Below are 27,063 nucleotides of genomic sequence, written 5' to 3' on the forward strand. Positions count from 1 at the left end.
TAATGTAGCACTGTCTTTTTAATTATAAAAGATCCTTATCAGCTTACCTGAATTCGTTTTGGACTTCCCACTTGTGCCCTAATTTAATTACTTAATTATGAGGAATTAAGAGCCAGTATTTTTAATGAGCACTGAGAAGTCTCCTGTTCCTTTGCATGTACGCAGTAATTGTTATGTTACAGATTTAGCAAAGGTGTATTGCAATTGCAGCAAAGTTCTAAACTTTTAGCCAGTTATTTCTTTTTCCAGCAGGCATTCATTCGTTTTGCAGGACTTTAACTTATCAATGTCTGTTGTCATACACAATGCTACAAGCTCTCCACAAAGATACGATGGGTGAAGTCACAAAATAATCATCGCTTAGCGTCATTCGGGTATGTTTTATGCACAAATATAAGAACTTGAATGAGAAAAGAAGTCAGAAAAAAACCAACACTTAATTACAAAAGAATTTTTTTTTAATTAAAAAAACCCCAATGGCACTAAACCAAAAACAAAGTTATTTAAGAGATCATAACCACAGGTTGGTCGCAATTTTATACTGAAATTGTTAGGAACAGCTGTTCCTATCATCTGGACTTTGCTCCTGATTAAAATAACACCTAGAGTTCCAGTAACAAGTAATCTTTTACAGAACTATAATATATTAAGAAAACACACATTATTTTTGTATTACATGTCAAAAAAAAACCCTTTATATTTATTACATTAGGTTCATAAATGTGTACCTAAGCATTGTACTGTTTTGCTACTCTATTCCTTACATTTGAAGAACAGGGAGTTTGTTCTACAGACAAAAATAATTTGTCTTAGAGGATTTGCCCATAGTGGCACAATGCTATACCACGTGGGAATACCCAACTAGATTGAGCATTGAGGGCAGTACAGTCACATTCGAACAATTTCCTCTTTTACTCATCTTACTTTTCAGAACCAACCAGTGCAGTGCTTCCTCTTCATATGAAGACAGCCTTTGAATTTAAGAAACAATAAATACACATGGCCCTAAATTGTTCATATGCTGTGGATAACTAATCAGCACATGTCTGATTTTTCTATGACCTTTCAGAGTTCTATTTCACTGCTTGTATATAAAAGGGAGAGTTCCAGTGGTTACTTTGTCAACACAGGGCCTATGTCCAAAGCTCAGCAGAAACATCCTTTATTCCTTTAATCAGCTTTGATCATGTAAAAAAATGTATTGCAGTCCTTGATTGTATGTAGAATACTCCCTATGAGGTCAATATAAATCTCTGTGTGCATTGAAAGTATTTCATTCCAAGGATACAATTTCACAGTAGTTACTTCAGGTTGTCAGCACGCAGGTGTAAGCACTTGAGCACAGCAGAGCTAGTTTACAAATAAATTGTCAAGTGGTACACAAGCTAGTGAGCCCAAAGTGTTGCTGTGGGACTGGGGCTCTGGAGCTTCAGGCCACAGCTCTTTGCGTTGCAACAAGCCTCCTCAGTCTATAATTCATTACCAGTGAATTCCATGGGGAGCTTTTAGTCCTTTCCTGAAAAGGGATGGATTTGCAATAGTTCTCTGTTGGACTAATTTCTGAAGTGGTTTAGACAGCATCTATTAGCATCAGGGAAATCAGAACTTGATTTCTAGCCTCATCCAGGATAGACCAGATATATAGCTGATGGTAGGTCATACCCACAGTAGATCCTTACACAGTTTTTGAGTGAAAGGTTTAGTGGTTTGCTACCTATGAAATTTAGACTACAGTTTCCTTCCATAGTTATTTCAATTTTCCTAAAGTTTTTATTATGCTAGTAATAGAAAAATTTTGGCAGTTCACAAAACTCTGTCTATCAGATGTCCAAAAAATCTGAAATCAGTATGTGTAACATGGCTGTATATCACTGCTGAAAAACCTAAAAGGTTTTTCTAGTGCATGATAATATGCCAGAAAGGACAATGCCAAGAGTAGTGAGCTTTAAAAAGACTCACCTTGTCACGTGATCTTTTCTTTGTTTGTGGTTTTTTTTTTTTTTAAATAATCTCAAGAGCACAATCAACTGGAGTAAAAATAAAATTACTTAAAAGATCTAGCAAAAAAGCTGCATAGAAAGCATTTTCACAGTTGTTTTTAAATAGTTTTCATCAAACTTTAAATAAGGACTTCCAAAGACATTGCATTGCAGTTTTTTCCTGTGAAATTCACACTTATTTGGGAAATTCATATGACCAGGTTAGGTATTTTTAATACTGTACCATTCAGAAGTGCTTATCAGGATCTGGTTCTCTACTGTACTAGCATTAAAAAGACCTATATGAACACAAAATGCTACACAAACAGATTGTAGATCTCTAATATAAAGAATTTAAACACCTGTTTGAAAAATAATTTTTTCTTAAACAAGACCTACCAGATGGGAGGTAGCTGAGTGCCATTAAAATATTTAAGGTACTTATATATAAAATATATAAGGTACTTATGCTCATTTCAAACATGAATGGGAAAACTGTGCTATCTCCAAAATTTTGCTGCAAGTAAAACTGACGTTTACTGGTTATAACTGTTGGGTCATCATCAAGGTTTTGTTTTTTTGTTTTTGTTTTTTTTTTTTAACTGGATAATGTTCCATTAATATACATAATGGCTGAATGTTGAAAGGACACTCTATGCCTTTGAAACATTCAGCCATAAAACATAAGTCCACAGGTTGGAGGTTTTTGCCATTAGCTGTGATCTTAGCTCTGCCTGGGTTTTATAACCCACTCAGCATTTGGGTTGAGTTGGTATAGGTCCTTCATGTAGGTATCATCATCAAGGCAGCGCTCTCCTGGAAACAGAGAAGACATGTGGTTACACCAGTACCAAAAGAGAAAGGAAACAACTTCCAAAGTCCCTGTCACTCTTTTATTCCATGTACATTTTCAAAGCCTCTCTTGTGTTTAACACAGGACAACGCACATAAAAGTTGGAGGTGTTCTTATGCTTCCCATCGGGCTTGAGGAGGAAGGCGACAAGAGGAAGAAGGAAGGAGAGAAAGGGCCGTCCTACCTCTGTGACACATTCTAGGTCAGATTATTCACACAAACCATGCAGATTGGAACACTCCTCTGCAAGTAAAAATGGAGCAATGTCCTGATCCTCTCATGATTATATCCAAAAACTACATTCACATTTGCATAGAAGCCCATTAAAAATTCAAGTTATTTCCCCTTTTTAAATGCTAAGCTTGTGCAAGGTTTTTCCTTGCTAAGAAGATGTTAGTCCCTATCCTCCTCCTCTTAAGTCAGCTGTTCTGCATAGCACTTGTAATAGTTGCCATCCTAGGAGGGGAAAGTAGTACACTGTTCTTGGTGCGCTACAGGCAATTAATTTATGTCTAGTAGCTATGATGAAAATAGCATATGCTGATCTGTCAAGATCTGCACATTCTTCCCATTCCCCTACAGGCAAAGCATTATCTCATGCATTTGCAGCTCTACATCCTCTTCTACTCTGCTATGCAATTGGTTGGGGTGGATGTGCCAGACAGACATTTCCAGTTCTTGCACTCCTAACACAGGAGGCAAACACAGCTGGAATGTTGCAGCTGAGCTCTCTGGACTCCTTGCACAGAGCAGGCAAGAAGGCAAGACTCTCTGCTCAACCAGGTGCAGTCTTCATCTGCCCTCTCTAGGATTTTAATCCCAACCTCTGTGACCACTACTGCCCATGTTGCTGAACTAGGTCTCTGCACAGTACAGCATGTTCAGGCAGTGAGAGCATGGGGACAGTACTTTGCCATGTCCCTATCCAGCCAGCCTCGGGCACAAAGCAGTAGCAGAAGTCCCATTCAGTGCCCTGAAGTCCTACAGTGTATTGACTACTAAAGAAATGTCTGCAGCCTTCAGCAGCTGCATCTGCTAGGGGACAAGATCACAGCATTGTGCTTGTTACAATTATCAGCATAAGCGTTAAGGATACGAGTGTCATGAGCCCCTGGAGTCGTGTTTTGGGCTCCCTCTACATGAGTCAGGCACACTGGGAAAAGAGACATATGGCAAATGCCAGGACAGCTGGTTTACTTAAACCTGTACAGTGTAGGTTAAAGGCAGGGAGTTTCTCTTACCTAAACTGAAAGTATTAATAAAGACTGATTAAAGTTGAAATTCCCTGGAAGTAAACCCATTCAGACAGAGAAAACATCTAAGCTTTCTAATGTATATCACAACAAAACAAAATATATCTTCCTCTAAGAGAAATACAATTTCTATCATATGTTTAAAGTAACAGCAAATTGTTCCAGTTTTACTGGAATTCTGTTACAAAACTTTCTTTCCTGCAATGACTATACCTCTGTAGAATAAACTAGGTATCGCTCTCATTTACAAAAGTCTTACAGGGATTGCAGACCTGGTTTAACGGGCATAGGGAACGTATGCAGATACTGGATTTGCAAGAGGACATATAATACATTCATCTGGCACCCAGCTATCTTGGTAACTTAATTACCAGCCATAGTAAAAACACTAAAACATACCTGTTGCAGGAAACATAGGTAAGTGCTATTTAATTAAGTCTTTTGGTTTAGCCAAATATGAAAAAAAAATTGATATATAATAGTGATTAGAATAAAAGAAAAATGCTAGAAGTAGCAATTGACATACAGAATTGAAACTTGCAAAGGAAAGAAGTAGTGCATGTAATTTGATAATGCCGAATGAGTTTAACAGGTCACAGTTAAGGAAAAAAGTAAATGTAAGTCCAATCTAGTACTCCTTTTGTTTTCCTGAGCATATAATAGATACTGTGATTAGAAATTGATTTCTAATGCAACAATACTCTTGCATTCATGGAAGAAAACTTTAGAACTGTGTTCAAAATTATCCTCGGTATTAACTTTGCTGATCTGCTATTTAATTTAATCATAAGCAGAGCAGGAAAGACTAACTGTTGGAAAATTTTATCACATGGTCATCTTTCTGCCTGAGCACTTTCTTCTCCCCAAAAGAACCTGCAAGTAACACTCAAATGCAGAACATGAAGGACTGTAAGTTCACTTATTATGCTTCAATACAAAGAGATGAAAAAGATGAACTTCAAGTACCTTTTTATTCAACCTTTCTGTGCTTATTCACTGTACATACATATCAGGAACATCTGTTACAGCTGCCAACTTCCTTTGGGACAGATAATAAGATACTACTAATATAATGATCACACCAACATCTCTGCTGCCTTCTCCACAAGGTTAACTGTGCCTTAGTGCCAGGGAGAACAAGGAACATGAATAAAAAGGCAGCCACAGTGAAGCCCATGGACAATGTGCCAAGGAACCCTATTCCAGCAAAACAAGTTCTGCAGACGGCATTCTTACCAATATTTCCTCCTATTTCATAAAGAAAGACCTCTTCTCTCTTGAGTGTTTGGACATTTCCACTGTGGGGAACAGAGCACAATGAATGATGACATTACAAAGGTCCTTGTGGATCAGCAACCTAGACATGTCTGGGAGAAGTTATGCTAATTAAGATCAGCACTGCACCCATCACAAATCCTTTGTGTGTACACTTACTAACACAATCGGTGAACAACAATACTCTTGCATGCTAGTGAAAATTAACAGTCCTGCCAGTGAGCAATACATTAGAAAAGGTAAAATAAAATAAATATGAAGAAACTGCAGGTTTTAGGAAAGAATTTCATTGTTATTAGCAAGTAGCTTGGTATTTACCCTCTGATTTTTCTTTTAGTGTTGCTGCAAAAGTAAGTATTTCCCTTAAATACGCCATATTTCAGAAAAAGTCTTATGGTTGGGTGGGAGAAACCACATTCTTGCTGGATTTAATTGTACTGCAACTAGAAGAAGTAAAAGACAGTGAGAGAATAAAGTCCCTTTTTTACAAAGGGATTCTATTATTCTCACTGCTTAATTGCAATAATATATGCTAAAGCCCAGCCAGAAAATAACTCTCTGACAATGGTGGAAAAGTCTAAAAACAGCATTTAGGAAAAAGCAGCTTCTTAATCTCAACTAGTGTACCATTATTATTGCTTTAGGCGAATTGTCAGACATGATGAACAAGTGTTAATTTTATTTTTTTTTTTCAAAAGATTGATTAAATTTCTCGCTTTCTGAATGGATTTGAATGACTAAAACATAGCTTTTGTTTTAAATCATTTCATGCACATGACATTTGCACACCGTTATACTCCAACATCTATTATGGTGTTATATATAAATGCAATATTTTAAAAAATATTTTCTTTCATCCTTCCTCATTTCTCTGTCTTCTTGGAGTTCTCTTCTGACTTGTCCCCAGAAAATCACAAAACTATTCCTGACTCATCAGATTAAATAGCAATTAATTTTTTACTAACAGCACTCATGTATTCCTGAAGGCTTTCTGAGTTTTAATGACATTTAAAAGCCTTAACTCCTCAAGTGTGTATTTTGATGGCTAAATTTAGCCAAAAAGTTCATGAACTGACCTGGCCTCTGAGTATTTTAAAACTTTTTTCTCAACATAATAACTGAAGAAACACTTCTCCCGACATGATAACAAAACAAAGACATGTTTATACCTTTTCTGGCTGAGAAACCTGGCTACTATATCACCGGCTTTCAGTTCTTCTGTCAGCTGTATTGCCATGGAAACTTTGGAAAGATGAGGCGCTTGCACCCGTATCACTCCCTGAGGAACATCAGTCTGCAAAGCAATAAGAGTGTTGGAACAAAGCTGCTAGCAGCTGGCTTTGATGAGCTTCTCAAAATACAGTATGGAATAAGTAAGTAAGTACAGTGCTCTGCACTTCACTATCTACTACACTTCGCTACAAACATACAGTAACTACGCAGCAGTTCAGTAAATTACATCCGACCTTCAAAGCTCTTTTTAACAACAGGGAGAACTTCAGAACAAAGGAACAGTAGTGTTTAATTATTTTTCAAAGATGTTAAGAGTAACAATAACAATTATGCTATATTAAGAACACACTTCGGTATGATAAGAAGCATGTGACACTGATATAGAAAGTTCTTGCTGCAGGCATGAAAACCAGGCAACGCCCCCGCACCGACCCTCTGCTAAAAGTTCTGGAAGAGACCTGTCCAGTTCAATTTAATCTGAACTTCCTGCTAAAAAAAAAACCCACCAAAACAAAAACCCAAAAGTACTCATGGATCAGTCTACTTTAAAGGATTCTTCTTCCCTTTTTGTAAATTACATTTTCTAAAAACAGATATTCACTACTGCAGGTTCTTCTCCCTATTTCTTATTGTCCAGAATATATTCAGCTAGCCAACCTGCCCTATATAATAGTGTGACTATATAATGGGTTCGTATTTTCTTTCAACCCACAAGACCTTGATGATGAATATTAATCATATTAGCTACAGAGAAGGAGGACCAAGGACAGCTTTTCTGTTCAACCTGCAGGTACATGACATTTGAAATTACAAAAGGCATAATTTATTTGCGAATAAGGTCCTAATTTCTGTTCCTGGGAGTTTTTCTATTCCTATTATATTATCACTTACCCAATCATAGTAATTTTGATAGGAAGAGAAAGTAAGACTCTCTGTACTCAAGGTTGATTATGACAGTCACTCTCGTCTTTCCCACCCCACACTCCTCCATTTACCCAACTGGAAGGCTGAACATTTTTTCTTCCATAATCAATGAATAAATCTGGGCACCTGGGAATCTAGAATAGCTTCTCTGAAACCATCAGAGTTAAACAAGTATAGAACAATTACAAACGTGAGCAGAATCAGAAGAACAGCTTCCTGAAAAAGCTGAAGGCTCATTACTATAAAAATGATGAGTTATGGTAAGCAATTTTAACCAAACAATCCTTTTGTGTCCAATCTTATTATCTATTGATTTAAAAATACTGGACATCATAACTATTTCTGTCTAAAGCAGTAAGAATCATCATACTGAGAATTTGCTATGTAGTAATTGTGGAATCAAAGATTCACAAAATTGCAAGAGATGTCTATGAGGCTTCCCCTAGATTTATCTCTAAATCTGTCAAATCTGTTCTTTAAGGCCTCCACCTAAGGAAAGAGTGTCTGTAGCCATCTGCTAGGCAGTAAATCCTGCTTCAAAATTTTTTGCCTCCTTCCAAACTTTTGGGATCTTGGAGAAAAGAAATTAAATTTTTAAGGATGAAATGATTATTTATAGATGTCCCTAAGTGGTCTTCCATCAAATTCCAATTGGTAAATTTAAACTAGCTTTCATTTTTGTATACAGTTCTTTATCATTATGTCTCAGTTGATTTTAGTGGAGTTTCTCCAACTTTGAGCTGGATAACTTTTTTTTGCTACACAGCAGGCATATGATAAATTATTTAAAAAGCAGTCTGCTTTGAGTATATGAGAGAAAGAACAAGATATGTCCACAGAGCTGCAACATTATGGTCACAGATCAAACAGAATAATTACTTTGTTTATTCACAGAGAATCATTATTAGCTCAGCTAATTAATGCATTTTGCCACTTTCACCACCTGCATTTCCAGGAGAAATCATGCTCAGCTGCACAATATATTCATGCTGCCAAACAACAGAGAACAGAACCTGAACAACCCCTAGCCCATACACCATGCAAGTTGGTGGGAAAGAAAATGTGGCCTAAAACCTCTAAGAGCTGTGTGACAGAAGGACCTATTCTCTGCACAGCACAGTCCAAAATGCCCAAGTGAGGGGCTCCATATTAACATATTAAGCTATGAACCTATGAGAGGATTGACAACACACTGAAGAATTGGGTCCCCTATGCTACTCAGTTTTCAAGTTTCCTCCCCTGCCTCACAGACCCTCTCAGGTCAGATTTGAAACACTGCAACCCCTGGCTGAATTAGGTACTTGCATTATTCAAAAATCTGAAGATGGTACATCCTTACATGATGGAAAATACACTGGCCTACAACATTTAGTCTGCAGCAGGCACAGCAGTCATCTGTGAAGTACTAATCTTCTTCAAACCCCTCCTTTTCAAAGGGACTTGGAATCTATACATCACAGAGCAGCTGCCTGGCCATAGGATCTGGGGTGGGTCTCTCCCAGCTTTTTCTAATCCATTTTTCATGACCCACTTAAATATTTTTCACTCTAGGTGCAGAGAGAAATGTGACTATGCAATATTTTCACTAATGAAGGAATAGTACACACACTTATTAAAGGTGAAAAGTAAACTAAGCATGTATGGGGCACAAACATGAAAAACAAAACTGATTTTCAAAAGGCTCTTGTGACATGGAAGGCAAAGTCTGAAAGAAATGCCAAGCAGTTGTTCTCTTTGAGCTGCAAAACACTGCACCTAGTTTGGGACAAAAAAACCTAGAAAACCATACACAGAGAAATGATTTACCAGGTAGCAATTTTTTTTAGTAAATAATCTGGCACTGCAGTGAGTGACATATTCAGCAGGAATAGCAGAAAGGTTACTCTGTGTAAATTCAAACAGATCATGCAAACAGAAGGGCTGTGGGATACAATGGTTTTTATAACCTGCAGTAGCTCAGCCCGGTGCATTGCATTGTGCTGCTCACGTGATAAATCCCTTTTTTGGAACAACTGCACCATACAGAGGAATACAATGACAGATGGCATAAATGTGGCTAAAGGCAGTAGGTAAATTTCCAGTCCCGAGGGCATCTTTCTTTGTCTATCTAGAGCACTATTCAGCTCCAACACCAACATAAAGTCTTAATCCCCAACACTGACTTGGGGCCATAGGTATGCATAGGTATCCCAAAAAGCAATTAACCCTCACAAGCCCTCTAATATCAACCACTCCCAACACTGTACACAGGTCTCACCTGAAGTTTGCAGTAAATGCTTTTTAACCTCTGTCTCAAAAGGGGAAATGTAATTGACAGAGAGGCCTCATCAGAGCTAAGATGAAATTTTATCCAAATGAGATGCAGATACTGAGTTATTTCTGGAGAACATGGAAGTGACTCAGGTTCTGTCCATTTATGTTTAATCATGTAGGGTGCCACAGCAGGTATTAGAAAACAGAAACTTATCCTCAGTTTTTATTCAGCAGCACACAAGGTAATTAGGTATTGAAAGTTTCAAGAAGGTTTCACTGTAGTGGGAAATTCACCACAAATATGGGTGCCTCACTTGCCACCTGACAAATACAGTTCAAGAACTGCACAGGAAAGGTCACCTCATTTTTAAATTAAAGCAGTATAAATTGGAAACTGGGGAGAAGGAAAACCCAAACCAACAATTTTTCCTGAAAGAGACTATTTTTTACTTGAAAAATGTATAGAATTGTCATTCACAATGAAGCCTTATCAATTTGTGAGTATGATTTTAAGAGTAATATGTTCTCAAGCACCCCAAATTACTGAATGCTTGCAAAAAGCATGAAGGATTTGTAAAAAATTGTACCATTTAATTTTGAAGAAAATCTCTACAGAATTCTAGAGCTTAAAGAAAATTATTGAATAGTAACTTTACATTTACATTTGAGTAAGAATATTACACGAGGCTTCAGTTCTATCTCCCCAGCGGATTAGGAAGGCATAATTTACTCTAAAAGACCTCAGTCCTAACCTCTGAGTGGATTAAGAAGACATATCTTTGCACTGAATTAGAAAAAAAAATCTAATATCTGAACCTGAAACAGCATTTACTTTTTCAGAGTATTTGCTGTTATTTCAGTGTTGAACACAGGATGGCAGCATTAAGTGTCATCACATCAGCTCAAGTGAATTGAATATAAAGAATTCTTTTCTTATTAGATCAAGAAAAACAAATTCCAGTGTTTAATTAGCTTTCTTTTAAAATAGTATGTAAGTCGTTCTGTGTAAAGATTCCTTCATAGAGACAGATACGAAAGTAAGGAGAAGTGATGCCTGGGGAATTAATTAATTTTGGCCATTAAGATATGCGTCAAATACTGCATGCAAAATGGGGTAGGAACACCGAAATATAAGTCTCCAGCAGATTCTGGATATATAGAATATTCATTTGCTACATTCTATTGGCTTAAAAGCTTAAAAAATGCCGGGTTTTTTTGGCAGCAGTCTGACATACACACACTTGGTAAGAAAATCAGACTGCTCAGAGCACTGCATTTCTACCAGTGACCACAAGATGACTCTACCTCACCAGAATCTTCACTGTGACTCCCAACCACAAGGGGAAACTTTCATACCACCCAAATATGAAAATCTCACGCCACCCAAATCTGATACGTTTTCATCATGGTATCAGAATACACGTATTTGGTATTATCTGTTAGTGTATTTAATGTAACTTTGGAATAATGTACTTCAAATGCTTTATAATTAAGGCACTATATTATATAGGCTAAAAAGTTTCAAAAAACAGTAATTCTAAAAATTATCAACAATTTCAACATACATGAGATGTATTTTTAAAGTTTGGAGGTCAGTGGGAACAGTTCAACTAAAATCCTTCTGAACTGCAGGGAAAAATTAATACTATAATTGCCACAGGACTTTTGTATTTTAAAGAATTTGTGAAGAGTGTTATGCTGAAACTTATGCCTTGACATCACTGATGGGTATGGCTGAAGCCAATTACCTAAAGGAGAGATAGTGAACTGTGGGTTATACACTGGGATAAGCTGGCAGTAGCCACTTGGACAATAGCTGCCTAAGAAGCAGTTAATCAGTTTTTCACATTTCTTTCATCCTTAGGGGTTTCTTGGGTTGCGCATGTTTTAGCTAAAGACTGGGACAAAGAGTTCAGCGGGTTTGGAACTCCTGTAGATGGAAGAAGAATTAAACACCAGGTTTGTTTCCAAACACTTTTAAATATTGAGTAGGGAAATCTAGATATAGTCAGAGTTTTTAAGTAAACACTCTGACTTCCACCGGGCAACGGCACATCTAAATGTGGGTTCAGTAATACTGAGTCTTGTCACAACACTTGCTCTCTCTACAGATACAGACCTAATGTATATTTATTTCAGGTGCCCAGATTGAAACAACCTGTGGGGTATCATTTTTCAGAACAGACACACTCTGAAAAATGTGTGAAAACAAAAAAAAAACAAAACAGTACAATCCTCTAAACGTGTCATGCCAGCAACCCACAAACTGTGAAATCCACATTAACATGCTATCTATTGAAATTCTAAGTTGAAAAAAATGTACATATGCCCTTGGCTATATCCCCTTTTTCACTAAAAATTATGATCCTATTAATAAAGCATTTGAGATGTATGTTTCCTTACATCATTAGGAGTCTTCTCCTGTTTCTCATGTTTTTCTCGGTCATATGCCATCTTTTTCAGAAGTTTCTTCATAGCTTTGTCTTTCTTCTCCTTCTTCTGGCTTTCAGTTTGTTTTCTTACTTGGTTAACAATAAACTTCGGAATCTAGATAAATGTAGAGTAAGCATGAATAACTACATAATTTTCTTACCAAAACTTTTTAAATGGCCGAATTATCAGGTAGAACTCAAAAAAGTGTTTCTTTTCAGTAATACCCAAAGATTCAAATAATATAAAACTGTGAAACTCTTTTAAAAGCACTCCATTTGTGATAAAATATTCCATTCAGTGACTTCTCAAGGGAAGAGACGTGCAATCATACAGAGTTTTTACTTTTGCCAGCCAAAAACATTCACTTGACACTTAGTGTGTAAAATCGTGATAATTACTTTTCCTCACATGCAGCAAAGGTCAAAATTGTTTCAAGTTGCTCATGGACAACACACCTTCAACTTATCCAGGTGGTCTAAGCTAGAGCTTTGCTTAAAACCATGACACGATCTCATGCTTTATCAAAACATGTTTTTATAATATTAAGTTTGGCCCAAAAGAGCAGTAAGTTCGAATACTGTGTTTCCTGCTAATATCTCTAAGCCAAAAAGAATTACCCACAGCAATGTATACTGATAGACCAAATACACATATCCCTCAAGGACACCTTTTTGAGTTCACCTGTAGTACGTACACTATTAAAGCTCTGACCTCCAGAGGTTAGCATCAGAGGTAATAATTTTGTTTTGCTCCCATAAGAGTTACCTATGAGCAAGAACCCAGCTGGATCAGTCTGATCCTTTTCTAAACCATGGATATAACTTCACATGACTTCTCTATTCAGATACCCTGTTGTGAAATTTATCACCCTCCACCCCTCCTTAAAAAACCACTTACTGTCCAGAGAAGTTTTTGGTACTGAATCATAAAGCGCATGACATTTGCTGTCCCAGCTGCCATAACAAACTCGCTTTGTTCAATAGTCTTTGAGCCAAACCCATGAAATGTGAAAAGGTTTGGGGCCATCACCATTGCAACATTCTTCAGTGTCATCTTATTTTTGTCTCGGTGATCAATTACCCTTTGGAGGAATTCAAGTAGTACCTGAAATAAGAGCAGAACTTTCAGCTCAACTCTGCATGTGAAAAGTGAAGCATATGCAGAGTTGAAAATAAACATATGAGTGAAACATGATGTTCCATTTTTTTTTTAATTTTATTCCTAATAAAACCACATTAAAAGCAATCAATAAGAGAAGTGTGAAGATATTTATTCACAGAACAGTAATGCAAGTTTTGTTTCCTTCAAGTAATGAAGTAAAACATTCTTGTTATTTTCAAGAGTAACATTTTCAAAAGCATTCATGTAACTTTGAGGCCCTGCACAGTAAGATTTGTTTCAAAACCTTTGTTATGTAGGTGCATAAGCAGCATCCCACAGATGCTTGTGAAGACATTACTGTTGGCATTTGTTAAACTGAAAGTGAACACAAGAGTGCCAGCTGTCATGGTTATGAAAACATGGAGCAGCTAATTCTGTAAGGTAAGCAATTCACCAGTAAAGCATTGCATTGTGAATGACAGGTAGCCAGTTAGAAACAGGCAATTTTCCATTAATTCGGTTCCAGATATCTGTAGATCAACTCAGGAGCCTTCTTGACTGCCTCCATACAATAAACAAACTCAAAAAGAAAGTCTTCTTTGAACAGTAAGACCCAGTAAGATTTTTCTGCCTGTAATAGATGATGTTCTGCATCCTACACAAATTTATTCTTGATTGTAACAGCTTTAACAGTGAGCATTCTGAAAAAAAACATTAATAGTTTTGCTACAAAAGGACAAGCACAAATTAGAAGAATCCATGTAACATGCTATAAATAGCAACAGGAAGTGTAAATTTTTGGTTTATTGAGAGTAGAAAAAAAAGCACAGAGAAAAGTGAGGAACACAAATGAAGAGCTAAACCCACTTCATAAAAGGAAACTCATGTTCATTGCATTCTAACATTGTTTATTTTTTGCACTGGAAATAATGACTGATTAAAAAAAAACAGGGAGCAAAATTTCTAAGAGAAAAGGTTTCTCACTGGGAGATTACTATTGCGATCCTGGAAAAATGTCAAGTCACATTCTTAAAAGCCATTTGGGAGGAATTAGGGCCCTAAGGTTTTTGGTTTTTTTTCTCCCAAAGTTATGTGAAATATGAGGGAATAAAAAGAATCACTAGTTTCAGCATTAACTCTGAACCAAAAAAAAGTGTTAAAAAGACAACAGCATATAATACAGTGGATTCACAGAAACAGACAAAATATTTTATGCAGGAAAATAGTGGTAGCAATTCTAACCTTCAGGGTATCTCTGTTTGCTTCAGGTAGAAGTATAACCAAAAGATTCAAAGCTTGCAGTTGCTGTTTCCTCGTTGGGAGATCTGCCAATAAAGCACAGAGACCTCAGTAATTTGAAATTGTTATTTATACTCTTCAAAAAGCATGATTTCTAAGCTGAAATTTCTTGCAAAATGCTGAATGCATACACATGGCTAATTATCGTAGTATGACAGAGTACTGGCAGATCCTGGTTTTCTGATACTCATTTCCAAATGTTCTTTTAGGATTCAGTTGGTGTGTGACTCAGCAGTCTTTTGGCAATGTTTTCTAGATCCCTTGTGATTCCTTCTTTATTTTGCAATGCTACAAGAAGGAATAGCTAACGCTTCTTCCCTTTCTGAGCCTGTGCCCCAAATACCAAAGGGTATATTCAACACTGCTTTCACAGCTTCTCTGGTTGCCTTCACAGTTGCACGATGTCCCAAGTCACCCACACAGAATGAATACCACGTGTAACTGAGTAAAGCAACATAACCAAGAGCAGCTGTCATGGCAAACCAGCAGGGATAAAACCAAGAGCAGAGGAGCTTGACACATATCTGGAGCAGAGAGTGCTGTACCAAATGAGGCAAGCTGTAATTAAAGAAAAGCAACATTGCTGTCTCTGCCTTTTACCAATTGCTCAGTGGTGCATCATTCACCCAAGCTGCACAATGAATGCATCCCTCCACTCCTCCATCTCCTGTAAGAACTCCTACATTCTGGCAGTGCAGAAAGCCCCAGCTCTTTCACATTTGTCACTTGTGATAAACTTCCTCCTGTCATGCTCTAGAGGACATGCTCTGGCAAGTCTTCTCAGGAGATTCCTAATGAATCAGGCTATACATAAAACAAGTGAAGAAGGAGATACCTTCACAACATAGTTTTATCAGACTATTTCAAAATTCAACAGGGCTGTTCTCATGCATCCTGCTGGGATTTCAACTGAATTGGTATTTCAAATACGTTTCATCCAAATCAACTGAGACACCACCAAACACAAATATATGTTTAGTGATGAAATTTTAAAAAACCTCATCTTGCTGACTACTTTCTACCATACTAAAAATTAAGGATCTGAATAAAGGAGTGGCAACTTATATAGCCATTTAAAACATCAACTAGTGAGAGCAATGTATCTACCTGCTTTAGAAAGACACACATTAAAAGTAAGGCTTAAATTTAATTTCAAAACATGATATGTCACAATGTTCAAAAATCAATGAGAATCAATCTTTTCCTAGGAAAGTAAGCAAAAATACAATTGCAAATCAATTAAAATTCATTACTTAAATAAAGAGTTTCTGTCTGGTCACCTAAGTAACAATTGAATTTTAGTTGCTTGCATTACTTAATTAGCAAATTAAATTGTTCAAATTATGTTCTTTAAATATTTAATTCTAACCACACTACTTAGTCACAGTATCATGAAAAACACTGATTACTGTCACAAAGATGGTCCTTTTTCTCTACCACCTAATCTTATTGTATGTAGCCAACAAGATAAATTATTTAAACAATGGAAGCCTATCAAGTGCTAAGTTTGTTTTGAAGCAAGTCCTTTGGTTCAATATAGAAAGTGGTTTGAATCTTGGCCCCTGAGTACTTCTGGGGAAGTAAAACCACATAAGCCTTCAGACAGCTCAAGAGCACAGGCAGAAACCCTCCTGGCTCCAATCACTATCCAGTAAATGGAACAACCCTGTGGGGCTCTTTGCTGCCAGCACCATCTGAAAGCGTTCTGGCCAGTTTTACGTTGACACTCAGTATTGCAAAATCAACAACACTGTGTAGCAGGCCAAAGCAGGCCCCTACTCCAACCAACCTGACAGCACTGAAAGGCAGCTCAGACCTGGGAGACTCGACACAGCCCACCCTTTTTAAGAATATTTGTCCGTCTGCTTGTCCATGTGAATTCTCTGACCCTGAGTTTAGCTCAGTTGGTTGGAGCATGGTGCTAATAATGCCAAGATTGATGACTTGATCCCCACATGGACCATTCAAAAAGTTGGACTTGATAATACTTGTGGATTCCTTCCAACCCAGAATATTCTGTGATTCTATGAAACCCTCTCTTACAAATGAGCCACTGCTTTGCCAGCAGACAAGGCAAATAGAACTTGCATTCCTGTGTTGACTGGGGAGTTAATGTGTGTGGGTTCTCACTCTGGATTCATTATCACCAAGCCACTCTCTTTCCAGTTACAGCCAGTACGTTTGCTATCCTGGTGACCAGTTGGCAAAGAGGACATTTTCCCAAGAACTTGCTGATCTCAAGGGACAACAGACCATCAGCAGTTCTGATTATTCTGCTCTAACTTCTCCTCTTATAAATGCATAAAAGACTCTAAACAGTATAAATTATCTTTTGCTATATTTCCTGAAAAACTGCCTTTGTTGTGGTTTTCTTTTGAAGTAAACACTATTTATAAATTGATACTGTCATATACATTTTCTGTATGACCCTTGTACACCTCATAACTACTATCAAGAACATTAGGAAGTGAAAATGTGCTTTCATTGTATGTGTAAGCTATTAAAATAGCTGTTACATGAAAGATGTTATTTGCACAGTAGCAAAATTATGCCCATCTTTTCTCAGGAGAACTCATTTTGTTGTTATTCAATTTGTTTCTCAGCAAAGAGGCACTTCTCTGCACTGGTATCAATTTTTTCAGCAGAGATAGAAAGGACACTACTCACTCTGCACATCTTGGAAAGCTTTGAGATATTCTACAGTGAGGAGTGGCTGAGGCAGTTCACGGATGAAGAGTTTTAAAAGACTTGCTGCATCATGTTGCTTTACGTTTTCCCAGTTGAAAGTCCCTTCGTAAAATTTTGCTTCCAGTTCTTGGCAAAGACCCTGAAATGCAATGGATGAGAGCACCATTGTAATATTTGGCTGCTGGAAGTCATGGGTTATACAGAGCAATACTTTCCACAGTTTGAAAGCAGGGAAAGGATATCTGAAATATCACTTAACTCCAGTTGCTGCTGGTCTTTTGCTACAGAACAGATAAATGTGGGATCAGAAGTACTGCAAGCAAACACATTTACAGGCGGCAGTCAAATCATATGGGAAAAAATCCCATGGGCCTGAGTCAGGGCCATACGGAATAAATATACAATAAGAAACAGATATCATACTCAAGCACATAAGGGTCATGACTTCCCCTCCACCCAAATATTAAAGACTGTTTTGATATACAGAGCAATTCTGAAACTGCTGCCCAAGGGTGTTGCTGCAATGCATACATGGCCATTTTCATAAACAAATAAGGCAATTATGTGTGTTGACACACAGCTTCTTATCAAAATATACACTAAGGTGAGGCTGGTTCTCTTTTTTTAAACACAGAGAATGATTTGTGTAACTGAATAGCTGAATGTCTTGCCACCTACAGGGAATTCCATGTTGCTGGGCACAGACAGCTTTGCCTAGCATTGGTGTCAAAACAGGCCCTGTGTGGAAACACTCTTCTGGAAACCATGAGGTTATGCAGTGGAGTAAAGAGTTCTGAAAGCCTCACTGGAAGGTCATAACCCTGGGGCTGGGAAAGGATGAAATACTGTTGGCAGCAGACATTACCATTTACCTGCCCTGCTGCCACAACAGTGCTACTGCTGGGCTTTCACAGACGCACAAATGGGAACAAACTGCAGAGACCAAGTCCTTTTTATTCTACTGCTAAGCATCTCACACCCACTTCATTACTTCCTAGTCTGGCAGAGTGAGAAGTAACCTCAGTATAGGGCCAGGAGCCCTGAGGCACCTCTCACAGGTCCTTCCCTTCTTCTGCACAGAAAACAAGGAGAGAGACAATTGTTTTGTAAAATATGTGCTGTGGAAAAATATGGCCATAATTATTTATCTGGACAAGAAGGACACATTGAACAGAGGATATTAGATAGATTTTTAAGACATCCTTTTCATTAAATTTAACTTTGTCCAAATGGAATATGGGTCTATCTAAAAAGAAAATGTGGACACTTAGTTTGATATAAAAGTTAGACATTCTCCACTATCTTTGAGAGAGATCTTCTGTCTCCTCTGACTGTACTGGAGATTCAAATGTGCAATGGTCATAATTCAGATGTCTAAAGTCAAGTGATTTCCTGAAAATCAAAATAGCAAGCTTTAGAAACAGAGATGAAAATTCTCACCCTGAGACTCATCACCTTCTCCATCCACATTCAGACCAAATCACTGCAGTAAATGCAGGATTAAACATATAGATACAATTATTTTATATGAGAGGCAAAGGCAAAATTTTCAACTGTATGTCCTAGTGCTCCAATGCCTACATTTTAAAGTAAATGCATTTAAATCCAATGCATTTTTAATAATAACTCTAAAGTCTATAGAATATAATAGCAAAGTATCTTTGTCTTTCTATAAAACTATATAATGAGGAAAAATACTTTTTTTTCTCTTTAAGAAAATTAAGAAAATTAAACTTCAGTCCTTTAGTATGATAAAGTCCTTGCTTTTTAAAAAAAAATCTATTAGAATAAGTAAAAGAACTTAACATATTTGCTAACAAAACTATTGCTTAATTTAAAGAGGTAGTTCCTGCAAGTAGAGAGGTTAAAAATAAATGAAAGCTGAATAGTGAATTTCCCACTGTCTGGGAAATTGTATTAAGCTAATAAAATCAAAGAGCAAACAAATAAACAAAATTACTAAGAAATCTCACTCCAGTTTGCAGAACTGATGTGAAGTGGAAAATAAAGAATGGAGGAAAACTGAAAAAAAGATCAGTATCTTAGTTACTGGTAAACAAACAACCCAAATTTCCATAATATTCCCTTCTTTTAGTTGTTTCTAATGAACCAGCAGCTGGACCAAGTTCTACACAACAGAGGCTGGCAGACGTCTTTGGACAGCTGAATCCACTTAAATGGCCCTTTCTGTTTAGAATTTAAGGCCAGTTCAGACCGTCTTTTTAACACATTGAGTCTTGGCTTGAATCACAGTGTGTATTTAGCTCCCTGCATTAAGGCAAATACCAGGGAATAGTCTGCATGTAATTGGCACTCACCCTGCAAAGTGCCCGTGCGCACAGACGTGCCTAACAAGATTGCGCTCAGCCAGCCGAGCAGTTGGATTGCTGTTCATAAAAATACATGTGAGAGGTTCTTCAGTGCACGCTGCCTGCCTTGCCCTGCAACACGGGTTAAGTCTAGCTATTAAAAAAAGGCTCACAATGCCAGAGAAAAGCTTCCTCCTGGGGTAGAAAGACCGTGTATGAACTGTTCAGATGATTAAACTGGTTCAGGGAAAAAGCAAAAGGCTGGAAAGCTCAGGCCAAGAATTAATGAGATTTTGGCACAACTGAATTTGAAATGTAGCTTTGACTCTCCTTCAAACTTGAACTCCAAAGCTACATAACTTTCCCCAAAACTACAAGCATCATTTCTCTGGCTAATATAATTAGCCGGTTTTCTTTTAAAGAGATTTTGCTTTCTGTTTTTTCTGGTTTTCGTAACAATGAGATACTAAAATATATTTATATGACAAAATAAATTCAGCAGCCACACATGCATTTTGGGGGATATTAATAACCAGTGCAATGTTTTACCTTTACTCTTGTTGCAACTCCTGGTATTCTAAGAAGTCCCTCTGTTTCCAGAGTCGTCTCTTCTATCTGGGCAATCAGCTGTCAAATACAAACCAAACTGGCATGAACAAAGATGACAATTAAAAATTACTGGCAGACACTTCTGATATATTGAAGTCTTTATGCTTGTATTTCTCTCTGTGCACATGCATTTGTGTGCACAGATCTGTAGAGTTTCAAAAACAGTTTGAAAATGGATTACAGTTGTAGAAGAAAATTATAATGTGATTCTTACCCTTTTTTATGTATACTATTAAAGAAGAGTTTGTTTATTTTATTAAAAAGGAAAACTCTATTTTTTTACCTCCTTCAAGACTCCTCTGAAGACTGAAGAATTTTTTTTTCAAAAATTACTGTGGCTTCAAAAATTATATCCCAATTACTAACCGTGTTAAAATGTCTCCAAATCAAAATATTTAAGGTAACATTCTCATGAATACTCTAGGACTTTACAAGAGGAGAACTAAGAACTTCTAGGCTTTGAAGAAGCCTCTGATTTGCAAATTCTGACATTCTCCTAACAGACTCAAAAGTTTGCAACCCTTTGCATGGAAAAAATCGCAGAAATTCCATAAAAGTACTTAGAATCCATACAATTATTTTTTTCTCTAAATAATGTCTAGAAATATTCACTGAAGGATGGATTTAAGAGTATTTCAAACAAATCTGTAAACGTCAAAAGCCAATGAAATAATTTTAGCACAAATAGTTCCCACGATGTTTAACTAGGGCAGTGCCTTTGTTAAATGCCTTCCTGCACCAGTGCTTGAGTAAGAAAAATTATGCAACAGAATTGTGCTTTTCCCAGTTACAGAAATTAAAGGGAGTTTACCTACCACTGCATTTATGTAACAGATAAATGCGATTAAGAAGACTGGACAGAAAACCTCACAAAGTTAGAAAGCTGCACGAGAAGTGACACCCTAGTGCATTTTCCATGGTTAAAAAAAAAGTGCTAACTGGTCCCATCCAACTCACCCTGTACCTGGCTGACACCAGATCAGTGCCTGCCACTCACATCTGCTGGGCACAACGGCGCTGTGGGCACTGTGCGACCTGCCATCACCACCACTGCTGGGGAAGGCAAGGTCTGGTGGCACAACTGGTGGCCACTACTCCTTCACCAACACTCACTCACAAGTGTCCCCTTGGCACACAGCAAGAGGTGCCTGCTGGCCACCACCTGCCTGTGGGAAATCCACTCTTCATCTCTATCAGGGCTGCTCTGCAAGGCCAGAGACTGGAATTACTGTCAGCAGAAACTTCTGATGACAACATGTGAATTAGTATTACTGTCAGAATTTCCAGCTGCAAAACCCCTGACAAAATTATGTCATTATTTTTAATTTAAATTCCTCAGTGAAATAAAAACTAGATGTATTTTTATTTTTAATTAAGCAGCCTTCCTGTTAGTTTGCTTTAGTTTAGTTAGTTTCATTTCAGTGATAAACAAGATACATTTAAAAAGCAGAATGAACAAAATTTTCTCTTACACTTTATATAAATTTCCCATTCTTGGAAAGCGCGTGCTGCAGAGAATAAGCAGAAGAAATGGGAAACTTTTTATTTTCATATTCTCATTTGAAGTAGAATTGTATTCCAAATGATGTCTGCACCTTGCAAAACAAATCACATCTATAAGATATTAATGTTTATGTAGAATTTTTGATGTTGCTGGGATAGCCAAGTGATCAATCACTGTTTGCAATTTGATTTCTCAGTTTCTAGATAGCATCTTTTCCAGAAACATGTTTTTATGATCCTGAAGAAGTAATTTCTGGCATGAATGACACGAAGAAATAATTTCTGGCATGAATGACACAGCAGTAGTTTTCAGACCATGATGCAAAACTATTTTGATACTTCTGTTTCTCAAAAAGTAACAAGCATATCTACAAACAAACTGAAATGGTGACGACAGAGCATTGAATTTCTGCCAGTGTTAGGACAGGTCCATACTCAGTGGTTTCTTTTCCTCTCATGAAATGAGACGTGCTCTGTGTGGGCAGTAAATCCAGGGTCTCCATCTTCTTTCCAATTATCTTCCCCTTTACCATGACACAATATGGGCCAAAGCATACCCCTCTGTACTTAAGCAACAAGTCTTCTGAAAAAGCACCTGATTTGTGAGTTCATTTCTTTAACTCAGAATATATCTTATACAATGCAAAGTACCACATTTACTGAATTACTGAGTAAAGTTGCAAATAAAAGTTACACTAACTTGGATGGATTAGAGTATTACACGGAAAACTGCTACAGGAAGCAAATAAATCCAGGACAAAATGTTACATTTTTGTCATTTTGCATGTATGTAAAAAGTTAACTTCTTCATGTCTATTTACCTTCTGAAAAATCAGTGGGATCTTGGTTCCTGGGACCCTCTTCTGATCTTGTTCCAGTAAAAGTGACAGTGGGACACCGAACAAGCCAGAATCTGAAGAATAAAGCAAAAGAAACAGAGATAGTATCCACATGTTTTCCAGTACATGAGATATTGGCATAAACCCACATTTCTGATGCAGTAAGTCTATTCAATGTGCTCAGAGCTATTAACCTTTTGTTTAAAATGTTTTAATGTCTTTGCCCAATCAAGTTATTACACAAAACATTCTGGCTAAAAAGATTCATCATCTCTTCCTCAGGAGTCTTCTGTTCTAACTTCAAATTCCCACCCACATGTTCTGCAGCACAGTAAAGCAAACTGCATAAATGAAAGCAAACTGTGTAGTTCTGGTTTGCAGAATGGATGTGATGATGACCCTGCAATGCAGATCTTCACCACTGAAGATGAGATGGAAATGGCAAATATCCAGAACTTGGTCACTAAAATGAGGCAAATACAATTATCACCTAGAGTTAATCTGAACACTTCTCTCTACGAGGGTTTGGAAATAACAGCTTTTTAACTCCTGTGCTTTTGAATTACACAGCACCAACAGGATAGCAAGATAACCAACTCACTAAAGGTTCATTTTCAAAAAAAGCAAAAGTACAGTTAATTCTTGGTTAGAAAATAAGTTTCAAAATAGGGCTAAGGCAATTCAATTTTTTTGAAAAGAAATTCAGTCGCAGTTAATTTAGCCCTGATGAAAAACTAACCTTAGTCTAGAGGTAAATGGGACTTTCATGTGTTATGGCCCAGTTGAATAGAAGTGAATAACCATTTAAAGAGAGCTATGCTAATAATGACTAACCCAAGGTTTGCTGACACAGAACTTCTCTGTCAGAGGTACTGATAATTGCTGCATGTGCAAGTTTTCTGGAGCAGCATATAACAATACATGTAGTTAAAAACTGCTGCTTGGTATGATGCCATGCCAATATTGAACAGAGAACAGATGCAATTACTAAAAAAACCTGTCAGCCCTTGAGAAAATATGATATATATCAAAGAAAGATCAATTTCAGTGCCAAACCAGAAATTCTTGTATCTCTGTCAGCATAAAAAGTCTACTTATAAAATACAAGGGACTCATACATACAGGCAATATCCATACCCCATAGTTTATTATCTTGAAGTTCTTGTCAATAATAAAACTTTCCATTGAAATGTAGTTGACAAAACAAACTCCAGGAGGTCAATAAAAAGGAAGTGCTGGGCAAAGCACAGCATTCCTCAGAAGAATGATGTTTTCATCATCTTTACACACTCAAGCACAAAGGAGAAAGCGAATAGACCCAGCACTGTATGAATCTATTGGCCAAACAACACTTAAGGAGTGAAGAGGTAAGGGTCAGACAGAGCAACAAGATACTGAAGGCAGCACACTGCAAAATATTAGCTTGGCAGAAAAGGTGACATCATTGTCGATTTCCTACATATTGCCATGAGTCTAGCCTTTTTTACCTTTTAAATGTTTTTAATCAATTCAACATTTTATGAATGCCTGCCATTTAGATAATAATGCTGAAAGTGAAGTTCAATTAACAATTAATTCTTTAAGAAGAAGGAGTTATAACTAAGACTCAAAATACAAGAGAAGAAAGTGCTTTGCCTGTTATTAGTGACAGCACAAGTACTTCTGCAAGAAGAAAATGCATTGAAGCAATCAAGGTCTTGTTGATGTTTCTGTATATGCCTTTTGCATTAAAAACAGCTGTTTACTACTACTGTAAAGTAAAGTGAAAAACATATTCTGAAGAATCTATTGTACCTTGTTGTGTATCTATCTATGCTCTCTGTTGCTTTCAACTATTTAAAGTGAGCTATTACACTGTCCCATTTACTGAACCATGACAATAGAGTTTTGGCCAAAGCAGGCTTGTTATTAACTGGTAACCCATCCCAAGTTCTTGTAAAGCATTTAGCAGAAGCCAAAAATACAAAAACCAAACAAAGCATTGAAAAGCTCTAGCATCAAGAAACTGGTTTCCATCCTTTCCATGCACCCAAGAAAAGTACTGTGATTACACATATGCTCTGATGGCTTGCAGAAGTGACATGTTGCAGCTGTCTCTGCATCTTCTGCAACAGTTTAAATCTTCTACTTTATATGATGCCATTCAGCACAACAACTGCATTATAGCCTAAGTAAATACTGGATGGACAAGGCCTAGATGACACAGGAATGTTTGGGCCACACAGAACAGAAAACAGGTGAGAAAGGCTCCCAGCATCTCCCACCTACGGCAACAAAAGCCAGGTAGCCCTACCTGAATGACAAAATTGTAAAGGCTGAAAAAGACCTTTGAGATCATTAAATCCAATTTTGAAAGTAGACCAGTAGCTACCTTCAGGAAATCAGGAGAAGAATACCCACAAAGAGCACACGCTCATGCTCTTTGGGAATAAATCAGCACATACAAACTTCTGTGAAGCAATTCTTACTGCACATATAGGTAAGATAGTTACCCTTCACTCCTTAGATTATCTGCTCAGTGACTGTCTTGAGTTTTAATTTTAGACAAAGAGCTGGAGACATTATGTCGGTGAACTTGTTTAAAGCTTGCCTTGAGTTAAGGTGTAAAATTAAATGTTGCTCAGGACCTATGTTACTGCTTATATATTATATACAAATTTTCTGCTGGAAGATCATAAAAAAAAAGGGTGCATTTGTTTCATTGGATTAAACAGATGCAATTGGTTCAGAACACAAAACACCAGCTTACCTTTGGTTTTGATTTTTACAGCTTTTTGCTGCTTGAATTCTGTCCCAAGTATGTCATAGAGAGCAGTTAATTCAATCAGTGCTAAAGAATAGACTTTCTTCATGTCCTGAGGGGCTAGGTCACCAATCTTTGTGGTACCTGTTTTGTCCTTCGGCAGTCTGAAATTCTAAAAGCAGAGATTTGCAGCAGGGTGAATAATCCAAGTCATGACAAATTACTTAGCTCAAAGGCTGTGCTTCCTTCAGGGTACAACCTTTCATCATGAAGCCTGCAGTTACTGACTAAATCAAGGGAGAATTCCACACATAGGTTAAAAAGCAGATGATCTTAGAATGACAGGAAGATTTAGGTTCCCAGTGACTTCTGGAGGTTATCTAATTCAATTGCTGCTCAAAGCAAGGCTAAATTAAAAGTCTGATTGGATTGCTTGTTGTTGCTGCTCAAATGAATTTTGAAAATTCCCAATAACCCCTGTGGGTACCTGTTTCAATGTGGAATACTCTCATGGGGACTTTCTTTACTATGCAAATAAAATTTCACCATTAGTCACTTGTGTCCAGTAACTCTTGTCCTGTTACTTGGCACCTCCAAGAAGAGTCTAGATTTGTCCTGCTTGCAACCACATACTCCCCCTCCACCTTCTGCATCCTTTTCCAGTTTGTAGTGATGGAAATGGCTGTCCATGAACAATCCTATGCATGTACAATTGGGATAGAAATCCTTCTGCACTTGTGCACACCAAATAAAATATTTGGGTGCCATATAAATAATAATAAAGGCATTCTCTTCTTAGGGAAGGGGGATACTTAACATGGTTCCTTCCTACTGCACTAGATACTCAGAGGCTGTAGTCAGAGATCAATATAAGGAATTTAGCTGAAAAGGTGAGGGACTTCCCTCATTCAACTAACTCCATCTCTCACCAGCAGGCTTCTAAGTATGCATGACTCAGAGCAGGAAGCTTGACAAGACTTTGTTCCACTTGGAAAGATATATTATACTCATGAATTATTTTCTTACCCTGTACATACCCAGCAACAGCAGAGATGAATTGCTGGTTGTGGTACATGACTACAAGGGCACATACCAAAACATCAACATAATTTACAAAAGGTAGATATGTAGCCTGTTCCCCACCTTGAGCTTTCATTGACTTACACAAACATGTCTGTTTAAAAACAGCTGATGGTGAAGGTGCAACCAATATATTGTAGATTTAATAGGTAACCCCCTTGCTTTTCATATAATTTTGCAGATCCTTTTGTAACTGAAAAAGAAATCCCATAGCCATGTCTTTAAGCAACCCTTCACAAGCCTGGCCAAGAGTAGAGCTCATGTATGTATTATGCATATATATAGATATAGATATACAGAAGTTAGAGCATAGCTTTTATCTCGTTAGAGGCTACATTAGAGAAACATGACTCAAACACTTTAGAATCCATCTCTAAATATCCATTAGTGTCTGGTTTATAATGTTTAAACTAGGTTACATGGGGTAATTACTACTTGAAGAACTGCACATGTCCTTATCTAAATTAAGTGTTTGAAGAACTGGGAAACATTATTTCAGAAACTGTGTTTACTCAGATATGTTTGCATAAAGTGTTAGAAAAAAACCAAAACAAGACAATTTAGCCCTGGTTATATGTAACTGCATGTTCATGAACTGAGATTCTCAGAGAAATTTCTGAGGATCAACAGCAAAATCCCTTGGAGGATTTTCTTTTGATTTTATATGGATTCATTCAGAAAGAGCCTTT

The 27,063-nt window shown here is 37.2% G+C and overlaps 1 protein-coding gene across 2 annotated transcripts in view; it reads right to left on the reverse strand.

Annotated features, from left to right (window-relative positions):
• Window positions 1–3: 3 nt before the first annotated feature.
• Window positions 4–27,063, reverse strand: part of ARHGAP18 (Rho GTPase activating protein 18) — a 95,538-nt gene continuing 68,478 nt past the window's right edge. For both annotated transcript variants that reach the window (XM_066315367.1, XM_066315366.1), the window contains exons 6-15: window positions 25,301–25,466; window positions 22,534–22,625; window positions 20,150–20,227; window positions 17,271–17,430; window positions 14,547–14,629; window positions 13,101–13,307; window positions 12,174–12,317; window positions 6,530–6,654; window positions 5,322–5,383; window positions 4–2,795 (exon numbers count right to left, since the gene is read on the reverse strand). In XM_066315367.1, coding sequence (XP_066171464.1) covers window positions 2,704–2,795; window positions 5,322–5,383; window positions 6,530–6,654; window positions 12,174–12,317; window positions 13,101–13,307; window positions 14,547–14,629; window positions 17,271–17,430; window positions 20,150–20,227; window positions 22,534–22,625; window positions 25,301–25,466 — 1,209 coding nt within the window. In that variant the 3' untranslated portion in view covers window positions 4–2,703. The remainder of the gene's footprint in view (window positions 2,796–5,321; window positions 5,384–6,529; window positions 6,655–12,173; window positions 12,318–13,100; window positions 13,308–14,546; window positions 14,630–17,270; window positions 17,431–20,149; window positions 20,228–22,533; window positions 22,626–25,300; window positions 25,467–27,063) is intronic.

Source organism: Sylvia atricapilla, chromosome 3 (genome assembly GCF_009819655.1).
Source record: "Sylvia atricapilla isolate bSylAtr1 chromosome 3, bSylAtr1.pri, whole genome shotgun sequence".
In the NCBI taxonomy this organism is placed as follows: domain Eukaryota; kingdom Metazoa; phylum Chordata; class Aves; order Passeriformes; family Sylviidae; genus Sylvia; species Sylvia atricapilla.